Genomic DNA, 27,606 nt, shown 5'->3' with positions numbered 1-27,606 from the left:
ATATACAAGCCAAACTTTTCAGAGTGTAACCAATTTTGAAAAACATGTAGTTTTACACTACATTATACTGGTCTGTAAGATAATATTCCCACCAAGTAGTTGTTGCTTATATTGTGACAAAACATGAAAAAGTTCTAGGCTCATGAGTACTTTTCAATGCTGCTGTACACAAACACACATATACTGAGACGGCCTCTCAGATCGGAGCAATCTGGCCCTGACATCAAAGTAGCTAATAGTTTCAGAGTGTAATGAGTGCCAGTCCTAAATATTGGCCCTGACATCCAACAAGTAGCAACCTCGTACACTCAGCATATTTTAGAGCGATGTGTGTGAACACTTTTGTCTTAAATTGCCGTAATATTTTGAACATGTCCATAAATGGCTAAAGGTATTTACTGGAAAAAGGTAATGAAAGGTATGACTGACGAGTAAAATTAGATAGTAGATAGAATGCACAGGGTCAAATAGCGGCAAAGAGACAGCAAGGCTGGCAGACGTGGAGAAAGTGGTCAGTGTCTCACTCCTTTGCATGAGTATATTTGCCTTAGCATTTTTAACCAGTGTGAAACAAATTCGCCACTATATTTCAACAGAGCAGTCATGTGAAGAAGGACTCACTGAGATGCACTGAATGGTTCATTATACGCATGTTTACAAAGTTATACAAGGCCTTGGGCCTTGAAAGGAAAAGTACTGAGAGGAAAGAGCAGTACAGAAGATTTGGAAGCAACTAACTGCATCAAAGCGCCTCAAACCTAAATATATATATAAAAAAAGACTCTCATTTAGGTTTAGCAGATGGCATGTGTTCTCACTTTCACCCACTCACTGTTGTCATCCACCACCTCTCAGCTCCTTTTGTTTTGCCTTTTTGTGTGCAAAAAAGAGAACAAAAAGCTGTGGGATTTAAAGGAGGAGAGAAAAGGGGGGCTGAGAGGCTAGAAGCCTGCTTGAGAATCAAAAAGACAGCGCATCAAAAGAAAAAGGATTGGAAGGATTTTAATTTCACATTTTGTGCTGTTGAATTATAGATCATAACTTAAATGTGTATAAAGTAGAAGAAGGAACCAGAAGAGAATACATAAACAAATAGGATCAAGGAAAATGATGAAAGTTGTTTTTAAACTCAGGCTGTTCATCAACTGATTGGAAGTTTAAGACCATAGTTTTCATGTGATTTTTTGCCCAAGCTTTTACTCTGTCTATGCTAATGGCAAAGGCAAATAGCTTTCTGTTTTTGAGCATGGATTGTTGAGATTCAGAAGAAAAACATCTTGCAAGGCACCTTTGCTGCCAGTAAGGTGCCTTGCAAGATGGCACTTTACTGGCCATCAGATGGCTAGTGAGACATGTCTCACTGCATGTCTCATGCAGTGAGACATGACATTTAAAAAATGATCCTGAAGGTGTCCTGTGATGGACTGGTAACCTGTCCAGAATACACCTTGTCCCGCGCACACCAACTGCGGGAGATAAGGATGAGCACAACAGTTTTTGTTGAAAGTCAACAAGACTATAGTCATGCAGACAATGGAGCTTTTTCCTTCAAAAGAACAATAGAGCTGTGCAGTCCCAAGACTGCAGCCGGATATGTGGAGAAATTGTAGAGTTCATCCTTCTTGACTAAGGGCAGTGATGACTGGATCTTTCAACAAGACACACTGCAGTTCCAAATGCCTGTCTGACTCCTTCCAGGACAATCACATGCCTGTTTTGGAGAGGTCTACATGTTCCCATGATCAAAATCTCATTGAAAAAGTTTGGGATAGTTGACAATGATGCTTTGCTAAACAGACAGACATACATTTTGGATTGTTGATGTCACTCAAGATGTCATCTCCATCACATAAAGCAATATTCCTTTCAGCCGTCTGGTATTCTTGATTCGTTCCATCAAGCGTGCCTACACAAACCTGTAAAATAATCTGCTCCTCACTAGTGAGTCCTTCTTTCCTTTTTTTTTTTTAAATAATCAATTCAGTTTTACAATAAACCAGTGTGAATTGAAAATTCTTGTAACTTTCCCACTCAGTCTTATGATGTTCACCATCAGTGGAGTGTGTTTCTCAGAAACAAAGCAATGAGTAAGAGTGAGATGTGGAAGGGAACGGGTGAGGAAGGATCTCAGTATGTGAGCCAGAGGGCCAAAGGAAGCTCGTAAGACAGAGAAGGGATATCCTGCCTCAATGCCTCACCTCTCCTCCGACGTTTGCTTGTGTCCGCAAACATGCAAACAGAGGGGGTCCACAGGACGCAAAGAACAACGGCACACTGACACACATACACAGGGGACTACTCTCACATACACACTCTTGGACCACACAAACACCACGGCGTGGTTATTAATGTCCTGTTTACACACAAAACACTTAAAACAGCGGTCTGGCTGATGCATACAGTACGTGGGTTCCTCCTTTGGGGTAGAATAATGTTGCTTGAATAACAAAGAGGGTTTTTCCAGCAGTGACAAATCTCTAGTCTAGTAGTTACACTGACCACTGATGATGAGCTCCATGAGTCACCAGCTTAAGCATTTCAGCAATCCAGCTTTCAGTGTCAAAAGTGAGACAGTCATACAAGCAGTCAACTCCTGCGGCATGAATTTTAATCTTGTTTAAAAAAATAAAAATAAAACACTTTCTCCCTCTGGGTGGACGGCACAGACTCATCATGAGTCACACACCAGCTGAGAGCAGGAAAAAAAACATCAGCTGCCATGCAGAAAAGTATGTGATGGAGGAGAATTTGTACATTAGATGTTTATTTTGAAAAAAGAAATTGTAGAGATGGTCTCTTGCCAAATCCCCAGTGTTGACATTCTCGGCACACTTTCCTGTGGTATCCCATAATGCTCTGCTACCGACGATGGTTGCCTGGTTACAATAGTTTGTCAGTGGGATCTTTAAGTATATTGTATTGTAAATGTGTATATCAAAATAAAAGTTGAAATTTATTGGTCGCAAATCCACAGTGTGTGCTTATATTCTGGCATGTGAACATGCTTTGTCATGGGTTATTAATGTGACAGTGAGAAATGTCTTTGTGATTTCACTTTTGAGTGTCTTTCTGTGTGTCCCAAATTGAGGGGGTTACACACATGAATAACTTAATTAGACTCCCTGGGTTGGGAGTCATCCCACAGGTCAAGAAAGATCCTGTGTGTGTAATCATTCACCCATTCCTTAATTTACCCATCTCTCTCCATGCTTTCCTCCTTCATCTCCTGCTCTGTAATGCAGCTGTGCATTAACCCTTGCTTCCTTTGTTATAAGGAACCTTTCCCTGGGGGGAAAAGGTTGCAGGAAGAAAGCAGCAGAAATGGAGATAAGATGTGTTGGCTGTTATTGTGGGCAAAAGCCGCTCTGGGGGAGGCTCTTCTTTCATGCTCGATATATTAGAGCACTGCAGTATTTACACTTAGAAGTCACCTTTTCCATTGTGAAATAACACAAAATTACCTGCTGAATTAATATTTCTGACTGCAAAAGCAACCTGACCTAAACATCCAACATGACCGCTTTGCAAAAATGCCTATATTAATAATTTATTATAGTAACTGCTATGTGTTTGAAATAAATCACTCCAGTGTCACACATAGTGACATACCATATCTATTGGTGAACAGGTTCTTCTAGATAAAATTTCCAAAAATAGTGAGAGATACAATATCATCATCTTGTATGGCTGGCATGTCTAAATTGTGTACATTTCATTTGTGTCATTATGTTTTCAACTTTGGTTCAACTTCTTTAGATGCGTCGTAACTTTGACTTTGCTGAAGTTTGAGTACAGAACTCCTGAAAGCTCAACGCTTGGATCAAACATGGTGAGAGGAATGGCATTAAACCATAAACAGTGATTACTCCTCCTGGGGATGAGTGAGCAAATAGTCTTATCCATTCTTTTGTAAGTCATCACCAGAAAGCTACTAAACCACTCATCACTGTCCAATGCCAACATGGCATATGTCTCCCCTTGATTGGATTGACCAAAGAGGATTATGAACTGTCCAAGAGTAGAGGCAGTGGTAGATCCCTGAAGCAGTATCCGTTAGACTATGCAGGCGCTTTAACAGAATGGCACAAAAATGCATAAAATGCAAGCTTGCACAATTTTCAATGTCTATGTATATTTATCACAGATTTATTGATGTTGGTAATTAATTGTATCCTTATAATCTCCAGAGCTTCTGTTTCTGTCTGCATAATGTGTGTATAGCAGAGAGATATCCACTCTATAGACTGACAGACCTTTAGAATGTCCACAGGGACATTCAAGCCATTCCCTTGCTGGGAGATGAAAAATGATACCGAGTCCACATCACATTTATCTTTTCAAATACCATCTGTGTGCTGCCACACAGACGCACATACACACTCCATACAGAGGTACAAATGTACACTCAAATACTGTTCCGGAGAGAGGTAAGGTCGGAAGGTCTGCACTCTAATTGAAAGACCACATGGTGCCACAATCACATTAAATGTTCAGATCTTCATTAAAGCCTCAGATAAGCGAGCTGATCATGTTACCGTTGATTGAATCTGTGTGAATGCAATCATATGGAAAACAGAACCTGTAAGGAAAATAACTCCTATTCAGTGGGGATCACCATTTAAACAATTACATCATCTATTTAAAAGCGCTGAACTGTATGCTCGTTCTGCTGCAGAGTTGTGCCGTTTTTCACTCTGACCTTTGTGAACAAAATGAGATCCATCATCCACTGTCCCTCGGCGCACTTCTCTTTCCATCGCCCACTTGCCTAAAATCTTTACCCTCCGACCTATTTCCCTCCCTTCCTCTGCAATCTAAATTACAGTGATTAAGATGTCAGTCCACCCTCCGTATAAATGCAGCTTCAGAGGACTAACACTTTGGTTCTGTTTCTAACGCCTGCTAGGGACCAATTACAAGACCACAATCAAGGCCCAAAGACAGCCAGAGGCCTTTTAAAGACCATGACTGGCCCAAAAGACCAGCCCCCACCCCACACCCTTTTCACAACCAGCTGGTAGAAACCTCATAGGAGGTTTTATACATGACTTAATTGCCAGCAGCGTGAGTCGGGTAGATAGCAGTACACTGACAGGATTTATAAAACAGGAAAACTTACAATAATGACATGAATCCTAATAGCTGGTCTCTTGATATTGGACAAGATGACACATAATGTCAAAAGAAAAAGGTAATTATGGCTGCCAATATGGATATGAAAGTTACTATTTTCTATGAACCAAGATCATTTTTATTAATACAGAAATTGGTAGGTGTGATCACCTGCATGATTTTCTAAACATAAACATAGGTCCTGAATTTCTAAAAGTATAATTTTAATAATGTCTCTAACCTGTTGTTAGGTCATCACAGCAGACTTCAATAGATCCGGATGAGCAGTCACTCAGTTCCTCCAGAGAGAAGTCGCTCTCCTGTATCCTCAGCCTGCCAAACACATATAACCGTTGCACATTTCAGTTACATGTAAATTCATTCAAAACAGTTCAGTACACTCAAATATTGTTTTCAACTGAGGAACATATTTACACATTATCCTCCACAATTTAACATGCACATGCAAATACAAATACAGAAACAGTCTTTTTAAACCTAAAAAAGTACAAAAAGAAAAAAGAATTTAAAAAAAGTATATATATATATATATATTTTTTTTTTTTAAATCACTTATCACAGTAATGTGCATCTGAGTGAGAACATCAATCTGAGTAAAGCCTGGAATTGAAGACAATAGCTATGGCTCTGCTTTGGAGAAGTGGAGGTGTGTGTTTATGCAAGCACAACAATGATGAATTTCTGGAGGTGATTCTGCTGAATTAAATTAGCCTGAAATGACTGAACAAGCCTCTGAGTCTGGTCTAGATTCTTCCAGGTAGTAGTCAGGATGTATTCATAATCAGAGAGAACTAATGGTGAACATGAGGACGCAAAAGAGAACTAATAACACAGTGATGTGATATAAAAAAAAATGTTATATGCATTGGTATTTAACCTAACCAAAATAACTAACTTTATTTTAGCTAACCCAAAATAAAACTAACCACTGTGTGCAGAGATCACCTTAGTTAGGAAAGTGGTACCCAAGTCCTGTTCTCGAGAGCCATCTAAACAACAGCCTGGGAAAAACCAGCCCCTTGCTACACTTAGCTTCGTACAGAAACGGTTGCTTCCTGTAGGTGTGGACTGTGTTGAATTTTAAAACTTTACCCATTCGCTAACGTTTGTCTGTGATGCTGCGAAAGTTTAACAAAAGTAGAAGAGCCAAACTGAATGAGGCACCTGTTAATGTTAATTTAATATTTTGAAGCGTGGCCAACACAGACTTAATGGCTTCTTTCACTTCTTCTGCTGCCATTACTAAAACTACAAGCAGAGACGACAGTTCTAAAACAGTGCAGAAAATCTATGTTGTCATTTACAGCTTCTCCTCCTGTTCGCTGATTGACCCTGTCAAAAATTGAGAGTGAGATTTTTATGTTTCTTGCCAAGCGCCAATGAAACTCCAGGAGAAGAAGTGAAATTTTTATTTTTTGCAAGGAAGCACAGGAAAGCAATGGCCAGGCTATCTTAATGGTCCATATATTTGACTTGGGTGTATAGGAGAAGGGATAAATCTAGAAGTTGCAGGACAGCAGCTGATCAGACTTGGGCCGCCCTACCCCAAAATCCTTGTGGCTGTAATTAATACTACAGGAGATTATACAAACTTTTCAGATTTGTATTTGTGAAAATTGTGTGATTCCAAGAGTTATGTATAAATTTTATTTAATTTACGTATTTTTTTATTGGTCTGTTAAATAAAATTACAAGAAAATATGGTTGTTTGTGGTTGCAACCAGAAAAAAAGTCTAAAAGCTAAAAGGTGGTGAGCTGTGATAAGCTGATAAAAAATGTTTTTCAGATACCTGTAGCTGAATGGAGCCACGGCTGCCATGTTGACTCTGGTTGTGTGTGTCTCTGTAGAGTCCTTGGGCAGGTGGTGTTCCTGTTCATAAACACTGGATATTACTGGCATGGCAAATGTGATGAGTGGAAGTGGGAGAGGATCAGGAGAAGATGCTGAACTGCTGTCCTCTGGAGTCCCCATCTCTTCGTCTGACTGACTTGTGGAGCCACTGTGACTTCTAAATGTGTGTTTGGAGCCTGACTGAGCGGTACCGGGCCGAAGGTTCCCATTTTTTACAATGTTGTATTCAACTGGCTGTTTAGGGGGATTTCCTCCTCTTGCCAACATATTTTGACTCATTTCCTGAGTTGTGTTGGAGTTTTCACCTCCTCTGAAACAGAAAGCTGGATGCAGGTTGTTGGCTTGGTTCTTATTAATGATGGTACTTCTGTTATGATTCCCATCATGCACCAACTGTGCAGGGATGTGAGATGGAACAGGTTTTTGAAGATCCAATGTGTCTTTGGAGTGTGCCGATGGTAATCTGCGCTGGACCATTGGGCTGCTGTAGGCTGAACGTGACACATGACTCCGGTGGTAGAGTTGATTTTTCGTGCCCCCGTCTTTCAGGCGTTCCCTAGAGGAAGGACCAGGAATACTGGAGTTTCGTGGACGGAGTGAAGGAGAGTGAGTGGGTGTATGCGTAGGGGTGTGTTTTGGGGTCTGCACTGAGGGTCTGGGCAAGTCACAAGCTTGGCGACGGGTGTCCGTTTTTGGAGAGTTGGTCACAAGGCTGCGGGGGAGAGGGATTCCTGAGGAGGAAGGCCCACGGGGGGCTGATTTCACATTGATTCCTCCGCTCATTTCGACCTGCATAAAGAGATGAAAGGCCGACGAATCAAAGGGCAGAAGGGAGGGTTCCACAACAAATCATTAGCCAGAAGACCTTTCTAGGAAGGTCTGGTTATACTTTAGCGAGTAATTGAACCATGTTAATATTTCACAAAAGATCCAACTGATCAAAATTAACCTGACAAGAAGTTTGACTTTGACTAAATCATGTGTTAAACTTTTTGATAAATTTCACATTGTTTTTTTGGCTAAGTCTGTTGGTGAATCTAAAAATGTATTTTATACGGGGCCATGTGCAAAGAAATCAATTCATTTTAAAAATCTCATTCAACTACATATTTTAGGTTGGTGCATAATTTATGATGTGTATTTATGATGTATTGTGTGTATTTCTATGAAGGCTCCAAATTTAGAGAGCGCAACTGTCTAATGACGAAGTCGGCTACTTTTTCCATTTGCTTTACAATCCTGTTGTTTCCCCATGGTGAATGATTACAAGGCCATTATGTGCAGAATCTTCAGCACTCTATGGTCAGCGCGACTGCTCAGTAAAAAGACCAAACAGTTCTTCCATTTCAGCCTCAGTAAGAGTCCAGCATTCTGAGGTGAGTGAATCTTCATCAGTCTAGACAGAGGGTCTTCAGAGTAACATAAGATACATAAGCATGAGTGTTGTGCCGCTGACAGATGGAGTAAGCCAGTTTTATTTCTTTCTGACAATTCCTCCATCTCATCTTTTGAAAGCAGAGTTGCAATTCACAGGGAACTATTTCAGATGTTATCGCTGTATGCTGTTGAAACTTTAACTAGATAAGCAGTTGTAAGAGGGATAGAAGGGTTATAACATGAAAAGTCTTGGAAACTGAAAGTTTAACAAAACACTGTCACAAGACTGCATCAAACAATAACACAAATAGACCTACTGTGCTGTCTGGAAACCTGCTCTATTTGTTAGGCATTTCAGTTTGAGACTTCAGCAGCACACTGGACGACCCACCAAAATGCTGACCTAATAATGGTCATTCAATCAATGTGAGATTGCATAAAAAGAGCAGCTACCAAGTCAAATGAATATTGATTTGTGCTTAATCTCATTTTAGATAGCATTTGTTAATAAAGTAAAGAATGATCAAAATGACTGATCTATAGCTTTGACAGCATTTTTAACTGTGTATCTGTAATTACACTGTCATATATTGGACAACAGAAACAAGCACAGTTCTCAGTCACTTCAGCCTTTTTCGTGGAAACTCTCAAATTCTGAATAAACTTTTCGAGACACTAATTGACATTAATGACATCATCAGTGATGCGGCAGGAGGTAACTGTAGACAGATGTGCCTCTCCATTCTCATTTTCTCATTTCTGCGGATCCCCAGGTAACTATATCTGTTCCTCTCCATTTCTCCCCTCCTCACTTTTTCTCTAGGGAGGTGCATGGCACTAACAAGCATCAGAATTTCTCCCCATCTAATAGAAGTCCAACAAGGGTTTCCAAGAGCACAGGTGCAGCCTGACTCTGTGTCTATCTGTATGGAAATTGGCCTGTCCCTGGGGACACGCCTGGGTCATACTGGTACATCAGCCCAACATGCAGTGCAGAGGCTCAGCTGCTGCTAATAGATCAACTATGTTTGTTTGTACGTGCATGGCTGTGAGTGAATGAGCTAGAGTTAGAGAGAGAGAGAATAATAGAGGATGTAGGACAATAAGAGAAATTAGAGAAAGTTAGACATTTTACAGAAAATACTTTGTTTACAAGTTTAAGATTTATTTTTACTACTAAAGACATTCAGCATCATCCTGTTGGATTAGTAGTTGTCCTGTTCATCTGTTGATATTTTCTTTCTATTTGTGACTAAAAGATTGAAATTGTGTGAACCCTTGAGCAGATTCCCACACAAGTCATGAGAGAAAGTATAGAGAATTTATGAATGTATTGGTCCCTTACTTTTCAAGGGAAATAATCAAAATTTTACACAAACCTTACACATCTGAATCGCTTGTAATTTTTGTTGTGCAATAAATAACTAGGCCAGTAAATTTTGTACATTTTCTATCCCAACCAATCTTAAATTTGCTGCCAGTTTTTATGAAAATTAGATTGGTCTTGCACTGACCATGAGTAAACAAAGAAAAAATGCAATACTGGATGAATCCTGTTATTTTTCTGTAATGCAGTACTCCTTGGTGTCCAAGACTAAAGCCGTTTTCGCACTGCAAGGAACGGAACGGTACGGAACAGAACGGTACGGTTCCACCCGTACTGCAGCCCTGTTGTGTTTGCATATATACTGAGGGCGCCATTGAAGCTGTACCTGACGTCATTATTTTTGAAAGTAAACAATGGTTTCGATGTAGCGGCCGAAGCCTTTTCCTTGGAGATGCGGCGGAAAACTTTCTCTTTCCTCGTTGACCGATCTAGCTCATTCTGTACTCGTTCATCAGCGAGTAAGCGGAGGAAAAAAAATTACCTCATCATTAGACCAGGTGATTGCACTATATTGAGACGAATCCATTGCTAATTAAAACTAATAAAAATATTGAAAACAGCACTCTTTACAAAATAAAATACAGTTTCGTGAGAGCCAGCTGTCAACGGAAAATCAACGTCTGACTCCATAACAACCAGCGGCCAATCAGCTGCTGGTTCTAAGCAGAACTGCTTGGCCGGCCCAATTGGAACCACAGCTCTTGTGGTTCCAAGGGGCCGGGTGGAACCGGTCGGAAGTTCTAATGCAAAAACGGTCGGCCCTACTTTGAAACCGTTCCGTTCCGTTCCTTGCAGTGCGAAAACAGCTTAACTACCATCAAAATTACAAAATACTGCTTGTTTTTAATTGTTCTAATTGTCCATGTGGTTTTCAGCAAAATGTAGGAAGAGACAAAAAAAAAGAAAAGATTGCACCAACTTCCTCATGCAACTGAATCTTTATCAATACATGAAAAAGTAATCATATTGGAATGTTTTTTCTGTCTTGTATATTTAACGGAAACATTGTGATCACTGACAGCTTTCTACTTAATCCAGAACTAATTTCCTAGTGTTGTAGTTTGCTTTTTCCCCCCCCATCTATCTTTGTGCTCTTTTGGGAATGGCAGTACCAAGAAACCACCTGGCTCAGCTGCAGTCTATTATCTCATCACTGTACAGGATACCTGCTCCAGTGTAAACTCAGCTCATTGCCAGATTTCTGTATTTTGCTTGTCATAAAACACTGAAACCTGAACTCGGTTCCTGAAATCCTAAACGTTGCCGTCTTCTGTATCTGCCAATCTCTGACAAAGCCTGTGCCACTGCAGCAATGGTTCCTCCCCTCCTTCTCTGCCTGCCAGCCTCAGATTGTTTCATCATCATTTAGTTTGCACGTTAGCCATCACCAAGATTAATCATTATATTCTGCAAACTGTCAATTAATATCCTTAAAAACATATGAAGCACTCTGAATGTCTGCTTTTAGACGAGCAGCTTTATCCCGTCAACATTTATTGAAAATTTCTTGACATTAACAACATAAACGAGTATTGTACTTTTTTTTTATTTAAATAATCCTTTAGAGTTGTCATATTTTATAGCCATCGCACTATACAGCAGATGACAGTATAGTGCTGACATCTGGTGGATATTCTGTGAAACTGCAATATGCAGCAATTGACTTGCTTCACTGCTAAGCTTCTGTCCTTTTCAATTACCTCTTAAGAGAAATATAATTCAATTATTACCTGCCTATGAAGCTAAGAGCATGTTCGACCTTTTCAGAAAAAAAAAGAGAGCAGCAGTAGCTGTGACTTTTGTTTAAAACAAGAAAAATATGACAGGCCTGACATCCAGGATTTTACATTTTAAGTGAACTTTAGAAGAACACTACATAGTTTCAGCTCTTCTGCCATGGCAATAAGCTCCAACATAACTGAGTTACTGTATGTTGGATCAAAGAGACATGTATACCCTCTCACTAGAAAAAATAAATAAATTAAAAAAAACACATGCTCCCCCTTGTGATGCACACCCTCTGACTCATCACAAAATCAATACATGAGGTGGTAACACAGCCATCTCTGTCTGAAATGAAGGACATTGGCAATGCCTTTGTGCTCGTCTGTGTCACAAAGTCTGACACTGCAGAAGGTACTATTGTTTGTACATCAACATACAGTTCAATATTAACTAAAAAATCGCAGTGCAAACAATGAGAACCACTAAAGAACAGAGAGAAGAAAGTTCTTGGGTTTGAGAGTTTTCTTTCGGCAAAAGTGACCAAACTCCAAGAATAACACTACCTAAACCTAATAAGACCCTCATGATAAAATTAAGAAGACTTGGAGTCTCACATGAATACCTTACTTGTCAATGGGCTTCCCAGTTCTTCGATGTGCCGCCGGGCCGAGCGCGGAGAGAGCCGGCAAGTGGAGGGAGGTCACACTTCTTCTACTTCCCAGGAACAATGGCCTGTTTTTTCCTGGATCACAGTTGCATCCTCGTCGCTGCTCTCTCATTGGTTCACTCTCCTTCACCATTCCCCAACACAGGAAGCTGTGACAAGTAGGAATGACAAATCCAGCAAATCAGCAGCAAACATACCAAAATGACTCATTTTCAAAGTCACTTTTGTGTCTGAAATCAATGTTCTCATCTGCTGGCATAAAAAAAATAATAATTTGTGGATGTAAAAAAACAAACAAAAAAAAGTACTGAAGAATGAGTCAATGTCTGTATATGTGATCATGACTCAGTGACCAAATGGAGAGATTTGATCAACAATGAACCACAATGACACATTATCTTTCATATTCAATAAAGGCTAATACACAGCAGTATTTTTAGTTTATGGTGTTTTGTGTTGAAGACAATACGTGACTTCTGTTGGCAGATTTTTTGAAGACACAACAGTAACAAAGTTCAAAATGCAGCATAGATCAATGATGAATAGTCACCCAACACCACTAAAAAAAAAAACACTAGATCTTATTTATTTACAGCACACTTCTTGTCATATAAAGAGAAGCAAAACATTCACTTGCAAATTTAACAGGATGAAACACAACCAGGTCACACAAAATGTAAACATCTACTTCTGCAAACAAATTTGGTGTCTTTCATCCACTCATCATTCAACACTTATTTCAGCAGTGGAAGTTCTTGTTTTCATGGAGCGAGAACCCTTCTGCTTTTTCCAACAATTACCTCTCAATAAAACCAAACGTATTCATACCCAAGTGATGGAGTCAAAAAAATTGACGTACCACAATTATGAGGAAGTAAAAAAAGTAGAACCTTGTTTTGTATTAATTCTCGTTATGCAAGGAATTTTCAATAAATGCAGCTTTTTAATAACCCACAAATCAATATTTAGTGTAAAATCAATAAACTACAGCTTGATCATGTTGCACTTTTCACATATTAGTTAATAATATTGTTCAGATAATTCATAATATAAAACAAAATATGCTCCATGTTTGTAGGTCAACAATAGAATAAATGTTTTGTAAATCCCATACTGTTTCTTAAATTTAAACACGTCAGGTTTGACTTGTCTTATTTTACGATTTTTAAACTACAAAAATCAACTACATTCTTGATTTTTTTTTTAAAAATCTGTAAAATATCCCTTTAATTAAGAACTGCTTGCTTTTGGGTACGGTCATACTGTGTTTTCAGAGTGTGCTACTCATTGACAAGATATGCAAATAAGCAACAGAAAACTGACTTGTTTGGGATGCAACTAATGGATAACCTTGTGTCTCCAATGACACCCCGAGTGGTGAGCCATATCCTTCAACTCAAAAACCACCACTGCTCATCAAGAGTAACTTATGCCACTGCATGCATACAAAGTATACAGAACTGAGTCATGGGGACTCTATAATGCTGACTCAAGCTGATCCTGTCACCCCTGGTCATAAAATCCCCCCAACTCGCCAGCTTTTCTTCCAACCAAGCACTGCCTTCTCCCATCTTTTCACTTTATTCCCGACAGTCACGCCACTGTGATCGCATTCACCCTCAAAAGAGAAAACTTATAATTATCTCTGTTTACACCGTCACCAAACAAGAAAGACCACAAAACATCAAAATTAACTTTAAAAAAATGTAAAGATCTAAAGTGTAAGTAAGTAAAATGAATTTAAGGCTCGACTTACCCTCTCTCACTCTTCTTGTGTCTGGCTGAGTGTCTGCCTTTCTTTGCCTCCGTCTACTTTTGTGAGGCTGGCCGGCGTACATGTGTATTTGTGTCTATAATCTCACCTTCTATCACGTCATGCCGCTCCGCTGCTGCCGCAGTACGCCTGCAGCCATGTCCCCGCCTCTCCCTCTCTCTCATCATTACAATATCTGTCTCTCTCTCTCCCTCAGTCTGAGTAATGGACCTGTTGGCTGGAGTCCCTCCCTCTCAGCAGTGAAATATAAACCCAGCTAGCAAAGGCAGGTTGGTGCATTAGCTGGATGAGTGTATTGCTGTGTGTGCGTGCACGTGTGTATTCGTGTCTGTGTGTGAGCGAGACAGATTTAACCTCAATAGTCTGAGTAGCATATGATAATTAAAGCAGATGTGGCTCCAAATGTGAAAAACCTGACCCCAATCATCAGATTTTCACGATCTAATTGCTGAAGAGGGAATAAAGAGAGAGAGAGACAACAAACTGGGTTAAAAGGAGATCAGCTGACGCAAACTCATGATTATACTTAAGACACCTGATGTCTTTATGTACTGAAAAGCTGGAGGAGGATAGGCTCTCCATCCATCACTCTGTTTTGTCCCACTCTACTAATGAAAAGGGAGGGGCAAATGAGAAACAAGGGAGACACAACCAAGAAAAAAGAAGGAGTGATATGAGCAGGGAAAACATCGTACCCCCATCAGCATAAAACATCAGCTGGCGTACTAAGAAGACAAAACATATCGATTATTGCAGTTACACCAAGAATACCAGTAAGACTATTGATTATAGAATTTTGATAGGAAAATAGAATAAAGATCTGCTAAATTTGTTAGCAGTTTTCAAATAAACCTGTTTATTGTGAAGAATATTTGACCTTTTTGGCTGTTCTGACATTTAAGGACTTTGCGCTCCACTCTGTGTACACACATGACTCATGATGAGCCACTTTTTAGCTTAACAGAACAACGTTGTCAACAACGCCTCATAGGAGGTGGTAAATGTTCTTATTTGAATGCTGTCTTCTCAGAGATGAACAGAGCGAGAAACAATACAGAGATGTGTCATCAGAATATGAAAGCAGCTTTTGTATTCTTCTTGTTACCAAGAGTTAAACTAGCAATTCTCTTGAAAAACAGCAGATTTATCCTCACTTTATTTCCTTTATATAAGCAAAATTTTTGTGTTTCCTATTTTGTTTATAGGTGATAAACAAAATAGAAAAACCTGTGGTTTTTCTTATCTGCTGTGTTTTGGTACCACCCTCTAACTGGAACTGTTTTGGTTCTGTCAGATTGTTCCGCTAATGCAGTCATAAAAATCTATCCAGCATGCACATGTTTGTATAGATCCTAAGTGGAACCTGGGAGACATGTACAGACAGTGAAATTTGCATCACAGAGACTTTGGACTACAGCGGACAGCAGAGCGAACTGGGAAGTTTGAATTAGGCTTTATAAAGCAACACAAATCAAGTAAGCTTGGAATAGCTCATTAATTAGAGTACTTGCCATCTGCTTGATGGCTGCACTTGTCTCTGATTTCCAGTTATCTTTTTTTTGTTCATTATGAAGTCATTTAAACCCCTGTTTCCCTGTTCATTTTGCTTTTTCACTTCCCTGTTTCCATAATTTCTATGCCATTTCCAACTATTCTGTCTAGGACAGTGGTTCTTAACCTTTTTTGAGGTACCGAACCCACCAGTTTCGTATGCGCATTCACTGAACCCTTCTGTAGTGATAAATATGATTTTTCCCCCCCCAAATTCAAGACATAGGGGTGACCCAACTAGAGTCAAGTTGGGTCACCCTAAGATTACCAAGTCTTCTTAAAAGGTAGAGTCTCTGAGAACAGTTCTTCAAAATACAGTCAGTGTTTTCAGCAAAGTTGAGCTGACTCTCCAGAAACCAAGGTATTTAAAATTTGCCAGTTTCAACAGGTTGGCCATTGAGAGAAACTGGAACCACTTTAAGGTCTTGTTTGGGTCATTTAATTAGCTCTACATTCTTAAGAGAATGAAAAATTAATAATAAATAATAAAGACTTTGCGGTATTCTGATTTAGTAATGTAATTATATTAGTTGTGTTACCACCCCCAGGCCACTAGAGGCAGTAGCAACCCTAGACTCTAGGACCTTCAGCTCATGCTCCCACACCACTGCTGCACATTCATTAACTCCAGTTGTCATTGTTACAAGATGTAAACTCCTCCCTGTTCAACACCTCCTATTTAAATGCTGCTGTTCCTTGTTCCCATTTTGAAAATGTCTCCTTATTTATGAACTTGTGTTTCATGGGTGAAGGGAGGTTGTTTAAGCCAACTGTACAGTCAGTGTCCAGCAACAAGTGGGGCAAGGGCAGCCCTACGTTACTCCATTCCTCAGATAGTCTGGTGAAACTCTTGTCACTTTCTCTGGGATCTCAAAAGCGCTTGAAACCAAAGGAAGGAAATTGTGGATTGTGTGAATGCAGTTGCAGTTTGTGGATTTACTGAATTTAACATGGTTTGTTTTTTCAATCAAGTTCATACATAATAGACTGACTATGCTATAGGTTAAATTTCTTCTCATTAAGACTGTGTGGCGACAAAGCTCAAAGTCTCTGACCCCGTCGCCGGACACTGAAAATGCGCTTCGATCTTGTGCAACAAACTACCGTGTAACCACTGTATCTTGTTCACAGAGGAAAAACTTTAAATATTTGAAATTGTACTTCCCATGAGCTTTTACAACTGCCCTTCCAAATTACATCTTTGTATTTACAATCTCTCTGAGAAACCTAGTTATTTTGTAATTTTCTTTTCTTGTGGGACCTTTTCCTGTCTTCAATTATAGTTCTGTGTAAAGCCGCATTTGTGTTTTGCTCTGGGTCTCCGTGTCTCACTCCCTCCCTGTGACTCTGTATTGTCTCCCAGCTCATATTTCTGCTTTGCTGGCTTCAGTTTTGCACACTGGCACTTGGATCCCATGTAGCATATTTAATGGCAGCTATAATATCCAATAAATCAATGGGTAGCAATCCCTCATGCAAAGCACAATTTCCAACATCTTCTGATAAAAATAATTTCTAAGACTCTAACCCTTTTTTTTTTTGCTTACAGTTGTGTTTGTGTGTTGGCTCATCCCTGCTTGACTGGTCTTGAAGCTCTCTAACTGATAACATATCGATCAGACTCTTACTTGGTCTATAAGCCCCTAACATGGAGACATAAGCATAATGGAGTATCTGCTCAGTAAAAGCCATTATGCAAATAAAAATAAAGCTGCTCAGCCAGGCATGATGAAGTGATGCTTGCTTTCAGAAGACACTAGGTCCTACGCAATGAACGGCCCCTCCCCCAACATGCGTACTGTACAATACACATGACCTCCTTGCTCTACCCTCTCATGTTTCTTCATACTAATGTGAGATGCTCTGCTGGTAATAATCCATGCGTTACTCACCTATCAATCCTAATATTATCACCAGGTGCTGCTCTTCTGTTTCCTTCAGCTCCAAGCACACAAATAAAAACTGTAAAACTTCTGCAACCACAAGTACAAAAAAAACCCAACACTCTCACATGATCTGTTGCTTTGTCCCTGTGTTTCATGAAAATGGGAAGTGACTTGTAACAGAGGATTATGGGTAGTGGTGTGCAAGCGTCTGCAGTGACTATCAGTTTGTGTGTGTTGAGGAGGGTTGGATGCAGGGGTAGGGGGTTAATGTCATAGCTAATCTTCTGATGGCCCCTAGGGCATGTCCCCTCCCGAGAGAGACTGACTCTGTGACAGACGCTGTTTTGACAAAGGGATACTTGTGTCACCGTCGCACTGAGGAGCAGACTGACGAAAAAAACAAAAAGAGGGGGTTGCAATTTCAACATGTTGACTGTCTGGAGCCCCGGGGCCTCACAAGTGTGGTCTAAATAAAATCTCGGCATCAGAACACTAAAAACTTACAAACGCGACTAATTAGTTAATTTTAGAATAATTTAAAGGTTTTCTGTGATAACAGAGACTTTCTTTATGAGCATAATCCTCCATTACAAAGGTCCCATCAGCTTTATGAGTCTCTAGCTTTATGCCTGACAGGACTGTCACCACCAGATGGTGCTGTTGTGCCTATTGTGCCTAACCCTTGGTGTCGGTAAAATAGGATAAACCATGATTTTGACTGGCTTCACACAACTTAAAGTTGTAAATCACACAGCCAGAAGTCAAAAGTAAAATAAATACTACTGAATCTTTTGTTATTTATAAGCATTTTATAAGCAGATATGAAAGTCTAAGACCTTTTGAGTTGTAATACTTAAATTATGGTTTATTTCACTGTGAATATTTCACACTAACACACGTTAAAGAGGAAAAAATCCAGTATTGCTATCACTTATGTTCTGATTAATAAAGATTTTTTAAATATATTTTACATTTTCTATGCTTCAGTGATTTAGTTATTGAGTGATTTAGTTCCCTGATTATGTTTTGTTTCAACAGACAAATTGACAGCATCCATCAGCTCATCATGTTTTCAGAACAGCCAGCACTAAATGCCACAAATAGCAAACAGATGTATGGCAGCGTAGTAGTTGCCTTTCTGCTAATTAGCCTTTATGACTGTTTAATGACGTAGTTAATTTGACATAAACTACCTTTACTTCCAAAACGCTCTAAAGAAAACCAAACAAACAAGCAAAGCAGTTTCAATAGTTTTTTTTCCAAATCAATACTACAAATATTTGGATTTTTCCTCGACTTTTGCATCATTTATAAGTTATTTCAGAATAAAGTTAAATCTAGTATAATCAAACTCTTATGTTGTTGCAGTCAACATTCATGAATTATCATTTGTACTGTAATTTGACCATATCACTAAACATACAAGTGAACCTTAAATAGGTTTTATGTATTTGTCTGTTCTGATAGCTCACCTTCTGCTGTTTATTAAATGTTGGAGATAATTTATTTGAGTTTGTGTACAGCATTTAACATTTTTTTGCTGACTAAAGGTTTCTTTTTTTGTTTGCTTGTATAACTAATATTAAATATTTCCTCCCTTGATAAGAAAAATGACAATGTTTTATATAATAACAAGTTGCTTGAGTGAGCTTTTCCTTAATCCTTCCCATCCATATTTGAGCAACCTGGTTTTGACATTGCTTCCCTTAAATAAGCTTTAATCTCTAAACACAAACCTTTGCTATGAATATGATTAAAAAGTTATCTTGTGCAGGTAAGATATTTTCAAGTCATTACCTCTTAAGAGAACCTCACCCCACAGTCTGAATTTTCTGTAATACTGTGATGTAAATACTGGAATTTACAAGAAAATTTTACACTTTTAAAGCACCTTTAATTTTTTTTAAAGACAGAAAATGTAAATTCCACTTTGAAACATGGCAAACCACTACCTCTCCTAATCACCCCTGATCCCACCTACTTTCACTCTGACTCTCTCGCTTGTCGAGTTACTCAGAAACTTCCCTCTTCCTCAGTACTTTGCACATTGAAGCCACAACTGAAGCTCCTCCCTTTCAGCACATCTGGACGAACATTGAAGAAGAGAACATAACTTCTTTTTGATTTGACTTCCACTACTAACACAGTAAAATACACATAATCTAGATTTGTTCTTCAACTAAAAGAGCAGTAACTGCATACTGCTTTAAACGACTGGTTTCCTGAACACACCCTCTTGCACTGGCGCTGCATCCAACTTCTTTTCATCCTACGGCTCAGACCAACATCTACCAACTTTAGGTGAGCAAGGTTTTTTATTATTTTTTAAACATATCTATTGTCTTATGTATGTCTGGTTCTAGTGACATAGCCTTCACTATAACATGATTAAGATATACTGACAATAACCGGAGGAAACAGATTATCAAAGTTATAGGTTACTGCAAATACTAACAGAAAGCTATGACATACATCTGCAAATCATAAAGCAGGGAGCAAGGGGAAGTAATCTCACAAAAGTCAGACAAATCCACGTGTAATTTATGAGCAAACTTCCTGATTTGTAGCTGTTCGCACTCCCGCGCCCGCTGACTGTGCAGCTACATGTTTAAACTTGCAGTGTTAAACCACCAACATGTACTAGTACTCAAATTGAGCATGGTTCTCTAAATCAGCTAAATCAGACACAAAACCCAGTGGAAGGTTGTTGACTTTTAGTCCTCAGAATTTCAGTGGATCTTTATTCTGGAATTTTAAGTAATTTGTGCCTAATTTTGCGAGGTGTTTTTTTCAGAACCCAAAGTCAAAAGTCAAGATCATAAACTATATAAGAAAGCATTACCTAAACTACCCTTAGTATATGTTGTATTTTATTCAATCAGTTTGATTTAATAAGTAATATGCCATTTATATCATGATTTTGATTATGGCAAAGAGCGGTTTAAAGCAACTCTTGCCAAACTTTGTCAAAGCAAGTAAACTAATTCCACTAAAAATAATTTGATGCTTATAATGATAGAACATCAACATAAAGGCATTAAACACTCTTTCACATATAGTTTTGCTATACAATAAAATTACATTCAAATCAACAGCATTTTGTAAGTCCTATTCAGTTTGGGAGCCAACTGTCCTGGGTTTGGTCAAAAGAGTTAATCATGAAATGACTTGCTCTGAAAGAACAGGAAGTGTATTCAGGGTTATAGGAAGTGACTAAAAGTAGAGTTAAGAGCTTCGCTTCCTTAACTGATCAGAGAAAAGGAAATGATATTTGAGCAATGGCACATCCTTCTGAAATAAACAAACAGGACAGAGGGATGTAAAACAAGGCAGTCAGTCAGGACATGATGTGAACCAAGGGCAGAGAGGTGGGAGGGTTTACACAGTCAGGAATGTGGAAGTGGATACACAAGGATTGATTGGGAGGGTCGTGCCGGGAAAAGCTCAGGGTGGAAACAGGCTGAATGCCAGTCTTTTACTTTTTGAAAAGCTTTGAAATTCCTTAAAAACTAATGGTTCACATAATGCTCACACCAACTTTGTCTGCTTTTCCAACAGAGGAACTTTCATCTGTTCACATTTCGCACAACCTTTCCTAGACTTTCCATTACTGGTTTGCTTTTCTTTCACAGAGGCCACAATAAACTGGCAGGCATGAAATTACAGTCTTGAATAATACCAGAATTACAGACAACCGAGTATAGCTTAAATGTGCTTTACATAAAACAAAAATGGTTTTGTCGAATTTATTAGTCCTCCAATCCATCTATTTTGCTTCTTCAGATGATTTCCTTTTACAGGCATTGAAATTGAGACATTAACTTTAGAAATAGATATTGGATACATGTCATTTTATATCATGTTTTTTCTCTTTTCCAACAGAGAGCAGTTAACAATTTTGTATTTTTTTTAGATTCATTAATTAAGATGCCCAATCTTTAAAGGTATCAGCTTGTTGCCACCTAGCTGAGAAAATAAATAAAAATAAAGCAACCAGCCAGACCTTTCTACAAAATCAATAACATTAACTTGAGATAGCTTTTCCACTACTATAAAACAATATATGGTCTTTTTTTTCTCTTTTGTCGGTATTCATGTATGACACTAATTTCAACAAACTTTTAGTGAGCCCAATCCAAGCAGTTGGCCTTATTTTCAGTTTGCTTTCATTTACAAGGATGCCTTTGGGAGGAGGAAATAAATGTGGCCGCTGTTCGAAGACAGTTTACTTTGCTGAGGAAGTCCTGTGTGACAAACGGAGCTTCCACAAGTCCTGCTTCCTGTGCAGTGAGTACACTATTTGTTGTTTCCTCTGATTGTAGTTATGGAAACCTTATTTAATTAATTAAATCATTTTTTGTAATGTATAAGTCACACCTCAAAATTCTTAAAAGAAATAGAAATTAAAGTATGTATTTTTATCTTTTGGTCTCATGTACTGATATTGAACTTTAGATTCCAAACTGCAGAAGCAAAATCAGTCCATCGGTGAGGGTTCATGGCCTTCGGATGACATTTGCAATATTTGTGTTCCCACTTTGCAATCAGGCATTCCTGCAATGGAATTTAGATGTGAACATGTTTCTTCAGAAGCGCTGTGCCATATAAGGAAGAAGTTACGGGCCTGTCTAAACACATTTAAAACACACAAATATGCAAAACAATAACATATGCATTTCTGCCTGTCTGTGAATGTTATTATGTGTGTAGTGGTGTGTGGGAAGAACTTGGACAGCACAACTGTTGCGGTCCATATGGATGAAGTCTACTGCAAAGCATGCTATGGCAAGAAGTATGGGCCAAAAGGCTATGGCTATGGCCAGGGTGCCGGGACCCTTAGCATGGACAAAGGAGAATCATTGGGTATTACACATGAAATGTGAGTAATGCACATATTAAATTCTGGATGTCTGTTTAGGCTCTTCATCAACAGTTTTTTGTCCTCTTCTTCCATCAGACCCAGCCCTCATTGCCCGACCACAAATGCAAACCCCTCTAAGATGGCTAAGAAGTTCGGAGGGTCAGACAAGTGCCCCCGCTGTGGCAAGGCTGTTTATGCTGCTGAGAAAGTGATCGGAGCAGGGAGTGTAAGAAAACCTCACATATGTAGAAACATTCAAGTAATGACTACTATTAGTATTATATCAATTATTTTCCTCTTTCCAGTCGTGGCATAAGATTGGGTGTTTCACCTGTGCCACATGTGGGAAAAGCCTGGAGTCAACCACACTAGCTGACAAGGATGGAGAAATCTACTGTAAAGGTAAAATCCATATCTTCAACAAAATTAGGAAATGCAATTACAAAGCTTTAAATTCCCTCATCAACCATACTTGTGGTTGATGAGGGAATTTAAAAAATTAACCATATATTGGTATTGAAGGAAGGCTTCTTTCTGACGGTTCAAGAGTGAATCAATATTTTGAACATTTTTGTTTTTTACTATCAAAAGCAATGTTCACAGGACCTCAAAGGCAACATGAAGCAGATTTACACCTTACCTTTAAATACAGCCAATTTTCAAGCTCAGAGATTTCATAAAAGAAAAAAAAATAACAAAAAGAAGAGAAAGACAAATGACTCATGAAGAATGATGCATAAGACTATTCAGAGGGAGATTGTTGAAATAATAATTCCAAACATATTTACTTCTTGGTGTACCTCAATGCTTTAATTTTTTCACAATAGTAAAGAACAACAAAGAAGGAAGAGAGAAAATTAAACTTCTGGTATAAACCAAAGTCCTGAATTTATTCGAAAAGTTGATTCAACAAGACAAAAAATTTAGGGCTTTCACTATGTATTTTCACAACATGTGATCGACTTTGTTCTATAAGTAGGTTATTGCAGCACTCTAGCAGAAAATATCAAGAAATCCCAGTTTGGTTGAGTTTTAGTCTATTATATATAAAAAAACATACATGGTTACAGAGGCTGTCTTCAGCAGATTTACTAGAGACTGAATTTTGAACTTGTATGACTAATCTTGAATTTTTAACACAGAATTTTTATCCTGTGCAATTATGTATATGAATTTTGAATTGAATGAATTTCACCTGTAAATGTGGTGGTGACCTTCTGGTGACATAAGCCAAAGAAATCAGCACTAGATTGAGCACAGTGGCTTTTTTTTTTTTTTGCTAATTATGCTTCTTTGATCATTAGACACCAGACAAAGTGGGAAAAAAATTATATGCATAATTTCACGGGACAAAAATTCAGTGTCACAAAATGCAAAGTCTCAAAAAGTGAGATTCTTATGAGACTATGTTTCTTCCATAGCAGCAGCGTGTGACGTCCAGGCTTGACAACAGCAAAAACAGAACCAAGAACTTCTTTAAACAAGCAATTAAAGTCAAACATTGCCAAGAGCAATATAAATATTGCCTCATTATGAGGCTCCCTACCAGAGCATACATTGTTACATTTAATTTTTTTTCTTTGAGTTGTAATAACCACACTAAAACAGCAGAGGGCTCACTAATGCACAGTTACTTTCAAGTACATAATACTAATAATAGTCATGGTTATGTTACCTGCCAACCTTGGATGGGCTGAGGGTAATGTTGAAATATTGTTCTCTCAATGTGTGACACTGTGATAGAAAAGATGAAACACATGTTTAGCTTCCTTTAGCATCTAACAAGAAGGTTTAATCTTCTGTGTACTGAACATATTCTATATGCAACACTTCAGGTATCAATGAGTAACTGCAATAGATAACTCTTAAATTCAGTACATCACACGGCTATGATATCCCTATAAACCGAACGAGAATTATTTTAACATGATCCATTTAACATTATGAATTTTATCAAATTAAAACGTCTATTCACAGATGGCTTTTAATTCTATAAATCACATTAGTTTTTTTTTAGATAGTGTTTTAACACAAATAAAGCACTGTCCATGTTTCTCAGACCTATTGTATTTTTAACTGTGTTGTGCTTTTAACTATTTTAGTAGCTTTTACACTTTTACTCTGCACAAATATACTTTAACATTTAAGCATGTTAGCTTTAACTGTACTAAACTGAAAAGGTGTAATGTTCCTTTAAAGCACAGGTGTCAAACTCCAGTCCTCAAGGGCCTGCGTCCAGCAGTTTTTAGATGTGCCACAGGTACAAAACACTGGAATGAAATGGCTTAATTACCTCCTCCTTGTGTAGATAAGTTCTCCAGAGCCTTGCTAACGACCTAATTATTCTATTCAGGTGTGGTGCAGCAGAGGCCAGTGATTCTTGAGAATAGGGACAAAACAGGTCCTATGGATAAAGCACAACATTTGAATAAAATATACACAAAATATAATTTTTCAAATATCTGACTAAACTAACCTGGGTCATGAGAGCACAACAATGTATATTTTCCTGGTGTTTGCAGAATATTTTTTATTTTAAACATTGTAGTAGGTGGATGGTGTCTTTAAAATCCCTTGTCCTGAAGCAGAACTCAATACATTATAATAGTTTAAAACAATTAAAGGACTACTAAGATAATATATTATGGCTATTAAGTAGAAGTAGTCATATAAATAATTATAAAAGTATCAATAAATTGAGTTAAAAATCATTTGTATATATTTTCCAACTCCATTGAAATTTGTCCCTAGTTTTTGTCAACACCGTCAGACATGAAAAGAATGTGAAAAAAAAGAAATTAGGCATTGTTGGGGGACACCAGAACTTCTGAGGACCCCATGACCTCTTCCCTTCTCTTCCTTTGCTAAGAGGGCCAGGCAGTTCTGGTTAGAATGTTATTGTTTAGTTTTTTTCTTCTGTTTTATTCCTAAGTTGCTCGTCACAACCATGATGTGTCAACTCCATAACTGACAATTTACAAAACTTGGATGAAATTTTGTGAAATAAATGCTTAATTTTAGTTTACTGTAAAGATTTAATGGACCTGATGAGCTACAATATGGCCTCCTCCTTCAGAATAACATCATATAAATTGAGGTAGTTTTGTATTTTGTCAACTCCATCAGAGTTGTTGTGACTCTTTCAGTGAAATTGTTGACAAATCTCACTTAAATGTGCAATTAATTCATTTTAATGTATTTTACATAAATATTTTACATAACTTCACATGATCAGGTTTTTTTTAACTCCCTAGTTTGTCACCACCTTCAGTTCTGTGTCAACTCCTTCATGCACTGTCAACTCTGTCAGATGGACTTTTCATTGTTTTTTGTTTTAAATAATATTTCTTTTTGTTTCTTGAGAACCATTTGTCTGTAAAACTGAGTGAAAATATCACTAATACGGTCATTAAAAAATTATTTTATATTTATTTTGTCAGATGGTGATGACAAAGTTCTGGGTCAGGTCGATTAAAAATGTTATTTAAAAAAAATGTTGCAACTGGGAGCCTGTACCTTAGCATATTTACATTTCCAAAATATTATTTGTCATATTTGCATAAATAAGGTTGAGAAATAAAAAAAATTGGGAAAATTTAAGCCCATGTTGTCCCTATTCTCAAGAATAACTGAGGCACATCTAAAAGTTGCACGACACCTGCCCTTGAGGACGGGAGTTTACACCACTGCAATGCCATGTCTCTTTACTAAACTTCACATATAAGCACCCATTACTTACTCAATGAATATCAATATTGTTTCTCTGGTTTTTGCAATAACCCATAAAGAAGCATCCATTTTACAAATAAAGAGATCAAAATAACATTTTGTTTGAGAACCATTTGAAAATATGTAAAACCCAATCAATTCAAAGTAAACTCAGTCCTTCAGCTGCCCCTCTGCTAGCTAACACAAGTACAAAGTTCGCTAGCATTAATTCGTTTTCAGAAATGTCTGTGTTCTACGCAATAATAACCACAAACTGATGGCGTGACCCATTAGTTGATGCTCAATTTAATAACCTCTTCAACTTTTAAAGATAACTAATATCTATGCATCAAAATACATCTTTACTGACCTGTGATGTATAGAAGAGACGTGACACACACATTGAGCTTCCTTCAGCATGTAACGCGAAGGTTTCTTCTTCTGTGTGCTCAACCTTCTCTATGCCACCAATGCGACCAACGCCCCCGAGCGGTTGTATGTGGAATCACACTGAATAACTGAAATAACACTAAATAATTTATTACATAGAGAAATTAATAATAGAAAAAAATGTTAGGGTGCCTATTTTTATACTTTGTGTTTTTATTTACTTATAACTTAAACTTCCTTGAAAATGCCCGCTCCCCCCATTTCAGTTAAACATCCCAGAAATATGAATTTTTAAAATTGCTTTATTTTCCAGGAACACAGTGCCAAAGTTTATTTTTTCCCCCAAGAAAAAAAAAACATTCTTTCTTAATTGTTTTTGTTTCTCCTCTGATTGTACTCAAATTAAAATTGTATTTATTTTAATGCTTTTATATCTACCTTTACCAGGGGTGCCAATAAAAAGCAAAGATAAAAGTCTGCTATGAGCCTTTAGTCAGTGATCTGACATTGATACTGATCGAGTGTAAACTGATGACACTGTCTTTTTTTCTAACAGGCTGCTACGGCAAAAACTTTGGTCCCAAGGGATTTGGGTATGGACTTGGAGCCGGGGCGCTGGCCCACACCCAGTGAGATCCGAGTCACATCTCCATTATACCAAGCTGCTTTCCATGCCAGCACAGAGCAGGTTGCATGGAGGATGCAACCTTCATGTGATACTGCATTACAAAAATCACCACACAAACACAAAGAATGTGAACGCTATTTAATCCTAAGCCTTGTTTTTAGTGTCCAGCCTGTAATACAAATGTATGTTGATGACAACTTTTTGGCCCTAAAAGAACATGAGCTTGAGTAGGACCAAAGACTTAGTCTTGGAAAGGGCCAATATTGTGCGTCACCTATAGGTATTCAATATTAGCTGTACAGTGATTGAACTAATGAATTATCTTTGGTTCAGAGTGACATGTTTGGTTTTCAATAAAATTCAGAAATTAAATGCAGTAAATACGTTTGTGTGCATTTTATATTTAAAAATCAAATAGCTTAGTGTAACAAATGCAGCTTATCACTATATGCATGCACAGGAATACAAATAAAAACAGCCAGGTTGGGTGGATGTCTTCGCATTTTAACAAAATGCTTTCTGCACATTTGATAAATTTTTCTCATAACACTGTCATGAGGCTCCTCATTCTACCCAGGTGATCGCATGAGATACATTCTGTATGTTGTCAAAATGAGAGAATAACAATATCTCTACTGTCATAGTGTGGGGAATTCCGGAAAGAACC

General features: G+C 38.1%; 2 protein-coding genes across 14 annotated transcripts in view; one reads left to right on the top strand and one right to left on the bottom strand.

The window, feature by feature from the left end:
* The window catches only part of nav1a (neuron navigator 1a), a 95,721-nt gene extending 69,061 nt beyond the window's left edge, over positions 1-26,660 (bottom strand). For 11 of the 12 annotated variants that reach the window (XM_017305721.1, XM_017305724.1, XM_008413767.2 and 8 more), the window contains exons 1-4: positions 13,898-13,994; positions 12,102-12,290; positions 6,924-7,774; positions 5,354-5,445 (exon numbers count right to left, since the gene is read on the bottom strand). In XM_017305721.1, the coding sequence (XP_017161210.1) occupies positions 5,354-5,445; positions 6,924-7,768 (937 nt within the window). In that variant the 5' untranslated portion in view covers positions 7,769-7,774; positions 12,102-12,290; positions 13,898-13,994. Of the gene's footprint in view, positions 1-5,353; positions 5,446-6,923; positions 7,775-12,101; positions 12,291-13,897; positions 13,995-23,888; positions 23,948-26,291 lie in introns of those variants that run through there. The other variant, XM_017305722.1, reaches the window with a different exon arrangement.
* On the top strand, positions 19,364-27,307 carry csrp1a (cysteine and glycine-rich protein 1a). 2 transcript variants are annotated; one of them, XM_008413763.2, is made up of 6 exons: positions 19,364-19,653; positions 21,512-21,639; positions 22,063-22,231; positions 22,310-22,439; positions 22,519-22,615; positions 26,868-27,307. In XM_008413763.2, exons 2-6 carry the CDS (start codon positions 21,531-21,533, stop codon positions 26,942-26,944), a joined length of 582 nt encoding a protein of 193 aa, XP_008411985.1. In that variant the 5' UTR covers positions 19,364-19,653; positions 21,512-21,530; the 3' UTR covers positions 26,945-27,307. The 2 variants fall into 2 exon arrangements, with proteins under 2 accessions (XP_008411985.1, XP_008411984.1); XM_008413762.2 differs by having other exon boundaries at positions 19,368-19,653; positions 21,530-21,639.
* The last annotated feature ends 299 nt before the right edge of the window (positions 27,308-27,606 follow it).

The sequence above is a fragment of the Poecilia reticulata genome, linkage group LG7 (assembly GCF_000633615.1).
Source record: "Poecilia reticulata strain Guanapo linkage group LG7, Guppy_female_1.0+MT, whole genome shotgun sequence".
Lineage (NCBI taxonomy): Eukaryota > Metazoa > Chordata > Actinopteri > Cyprinodontiformes > Poeciliidae > Poecilia > Poecilia reticulata.
Note: the sequence above shows the minus strand (reverse complement) of the source record. Positions and strands in the feature narration are given on the sequence as shown.

Coding starts and splice junctions, on each gene's coding strand:
- csrp1a (XM_008413763.2), top strand. CDS start 21,531: ATGCCTTTGGGAGGAGGAAATAAATGTGGCCGCTGTTCGAAGACAGTT. Junction 21,640..22,062: donor CAAGTCCTGCTTCCTGTGCA/GTGAGTACACTA, acceptor TTATGTGTGTAG/TGGTGTGTGGGAAGAACTTG. Junction 22,232..22,309: donor TTGGGTATTACACATGAAAT/GTGAGTAATGCA, acceptor TTCTTCCATCAG/ACCCAGCCCTCATTGCCCGA.